This window comes from Urtica dioica, chromosome 2 (genome assembly GCF_054948205.1).
Source record: "Urtica dioica subsp. dioica isolate 48M chromosome 2, U.dioica_male_clone48M_v1_H2, whole genome shotgun sequence".
NCBI classification, from domain to species: domain Eukaryota; kingdom Viridiplantae; phylum Streptophyta; class Magnoliopsida; order Rosales; family Urticaceae; genus Urtica; species Urtica dioica.
In genome coordinates, this window is record NC_142757.1 from 54,303,066 (window position 1) to 54,306,287 (window position 3,222).

General features: G+C 33.8%; 1 protein-coding gene across 1 annotated transcript; it reads left to right on the forward strand.

The window, feature by feature from the left end:
* Positions 1 to 628: 628 nt before the first annotated feature.
* Positions 629 to 2,933, forward strand: LOC149405736 (putative phospholipid hydroperoxide glutathione peroxidase). Its single transcript, XM_089608001.1, has 6 exons — positions 629 to 934; positions 1,489 to 1,565; positions 1,664 to 1,725; positions 1,825 to 1,943; positions 2,427 to 2,594; positions 2,696 to 2,933. The coding sequence occupies exons 1-6, from the start codon at positions 665 to 667 to the stop codon at positions 2,726 to 2,728; spliced, it is 729 nt and encodes a 242-aa protein (XP_089464127.1). The 5' UTR covers positions 629 to 664; the 3' UTR covers positions 2,729 to 2,933.
* The last annotated feature ends 289 nt before the right edge of the window (positions 2,934 to 3,222 follow it).

A 3,222-nucleotide genomic window follows, 5' to 3' on the forward strand; every position in this document is an offset into this window, starting at 1 on the left:
GTGTTTAAGATGGTTATGCAGCTAATTATTTGTTTTTTAAAGCCGAAGCTATTTTTAAGTCAAAATAGCAATATAAGTTAATATAAACTAATTCGAAATAATTAAGCAAGTGAACTTACTCATTTTTTTTTTAATTTCAATGCACGAAATCTATATTGTTGGAGAGAAGTGGAAAAATGAACAAACAAATTAAAGAATATCATGTTTAAGAGACTTTCAAAGGTAGTTTTTGTCCAAATAAATAACGAAAAGTTCAATTTTATATATTTTCGAAATACAGGGTTCGCGATATTTTACTGTATGAAATTTCTCTTATTATAGCTTTGTAAATATCCTTATTTTTTATTTTAAAAATTATGTATGTACTTGTATTTTTTGTTTTTTTCATTCGTTAACACGTCTCTTTCACTAAACGACAGGAGATATTTTACAATTTTGTCAGGAAACACGTATAGTGTTCACACTATAAATAAGAAGGTGAATTATGGCCGTTGGATCATAAAACCCATGACGAACGCCCTGATGAAATGCTAAGCTAGCCAAACATCTGGTAGATTAAACGCCACGTGTAAATCTATATGAAATCCACGTGTCAGTACTATCCGAAGACATATAAAATCCCCCAAACCCCATTTCTCTTCTCTTCAATCTCTCGAACTCACAAATGCTCTGTTCTTCTTCTCCGACTCGATTCATCTTCTTCCACAGAAATCTCAAGAGCTTAGCTGTGATCTCGTTTTCGTCACCTCGTTCGGTCAATCGATTCTCTTCCCGATCTTCGAAGCCCGTCGCTTTCGGATCGTCGCGGATTTCTTCAGAGTCTATCAGAGGAGAAGAGAAGCTCTCGAAGCCCGTCTCGTTCTCTGATCTTCGATTTGAGCATTCAATGGCGAGTCACTCCAATAGCGGTTCGATCCATGACTTCACTGTGAAGGTTCGTCCCAAAGTTGCTCTTGTTTATTGATATATTTGGATATTTCAGATTAGATTATATCAATCAAAACGGAACAAATAGGAAACTATCACTTTCAGTTTATTTGTTTTCGATTTCCAAATTTATTGTATTTAAAAAGTCACTTTCATAATATGAAACAAATTGAAAATTAAAAAAAAAAGGAAAAAAAATAGGAAGACGACAAATATATTATTTAAAATAGTTCATCACATTTGATATATAATATGGCTGGCAATAATGCATATCTCAGTGCATATCCCAAGATAATTAACAGGAAATAATATCTTCGTTTTTAATTTTATTTTATTTCCACAATTATCCACTCAATTACCAAAGGAAACAAGTTACAAAATCAATGGCAAGCCTCTCCAATAGAGGGTCTGCTCATCAATTTTTTTTTTTATTTTTCATTTTGTGAATCTTTTCAAAGAGAACTCATAAATGTTGATTTGATCTATATGTCTTGAAAATAGGATAATTTTGATTCAATATTGACTTGTCATTGAAGTGGCATACTTATTTCTTCCAAACAGGATGCCAAGGGAAATGATGTTGATCTCAGCACTTACAAAGGGAAAGTCCTCTTGGTCGTCAATGTTGCATCACAATGGTAGATATACTTGTAATACACGTCTCGTTACGTTCAATGATGATAATTTCAGTCACAAAATTCAATGGGTTTTGTTTTTGCGTTTGTTTTTTATGCAGTGGATTGACGAACTCGAACTACACCGAGCTGGCTCAGGTGTATGAGAAATACAAGAACCAAGGTTTGATTTTATGCTCTCTTTTTATATCAGAGTTCATACAAGAAATAGCTTTAGATATGGAAGGAAGGTCTAATCTTGTTTTGGACTGTGATTTTTTAGGACTGGAAATTCTGGCTTTTCCTTGCAACCAGTTCGGAGCTCAAGAGCCGGGAAACAATGAGCAGATCTTGGAGTTCGCTTGCACTCGCTTCAAGGCCGAGTATCCGATCTTCGACAAGGTACTTCAGCTTCACACACACAATTCATTCCTAATGAATAATTATCTATGAATTATTTGCATTTTGTCCCGTAGACTTATACAGCAAAATTGTCCTCAAATCATTGATTGTTTCACTTATATTCATGAAAATAAGAAAGAGAGAAAAATAAAGAAAAATAATTTATGGAATTCAACACCTATAATGAACTTAAAACATATTTACACACTTGATTTTTTGTTTTTTTTTTTTATAAATAATTTCTAGTACTCTGAAAAATGGGAAATTTTAAATTTTTAATGGTATCTGTTTAAAGAACTATTTTACTTCAAAAAAATTAGTTCGGGGACCAAAATGTCACTCTGCACATATTAATTCGCGGAGGGATTACTTTGGCCATAGGTTTTAACTTTCAAACAAAGTTCAAAGTTTTAAGCTTGTAGAAGTGGGTTTGTCGATTGAGAAGCAAGTTTATTTATTTATTTTCAAATTTTGAGATTTCAGGTTGATGTGAACGGCGATAATGCTGCTCCGGTCTACAAGTTCTTGAAGGCAAGCAAAGGAGGTCTGTTCGGAGATGGCATCAAGTGGAACTTCTCCAAGTTTCTCGTCGACAAAGATGGCCATGTTGTTGACCGTTATGCCCCCACAACTTCTCCACTTAGCATCGAGGTAAATATAAAAAATAAAAAAAAACAAAACAAAACAAAAATTTCCAAAAATTTACCCCATTGTTATGAGAATGAACGGTTGTCTGTTTTCTCTTTTTGCAGAAGGATATAAAGAAGCTTCTGGGAGTTTCTTGATCAGATAATGTGAGAAGAGCATAATCACATCACGGTGAATAAATAAATAAGAATAATAAGTGCGTCTCTTTGATGTTTTAGTCCACCCCTTGTGTTGAACTTGGAGACTTGTTTGTTGTCACTGAACTTTTTTTTATGCCTTTCTGTTATGTATTTGCTGTATTGAATTAAAACGATGTAACGAAAATTGAGCTTCTTTGAGCTATTACCTTGTCTTTCGTTCAGTCATGAAACCTGTATTTCAGTTTTGAGCCTAGAATTATATGATCTTTTCACATACGCCCCCTGAATAATTTGTATTATTACACGTCCCCTCCAATTTTAAATTATGACCCTTCTGTAGGAATGACTGAAAGGTCTCCGTTTATGTCCCGTTTTCATTCATCATCCCACGAGAAGAGTCAACGCACGAACTAGGTCAACGTAGCCTACAAATGGCATTATTCCCATTTCCAATTAATTTGTTTGATTATGAGTCATGCCTCATAAATACT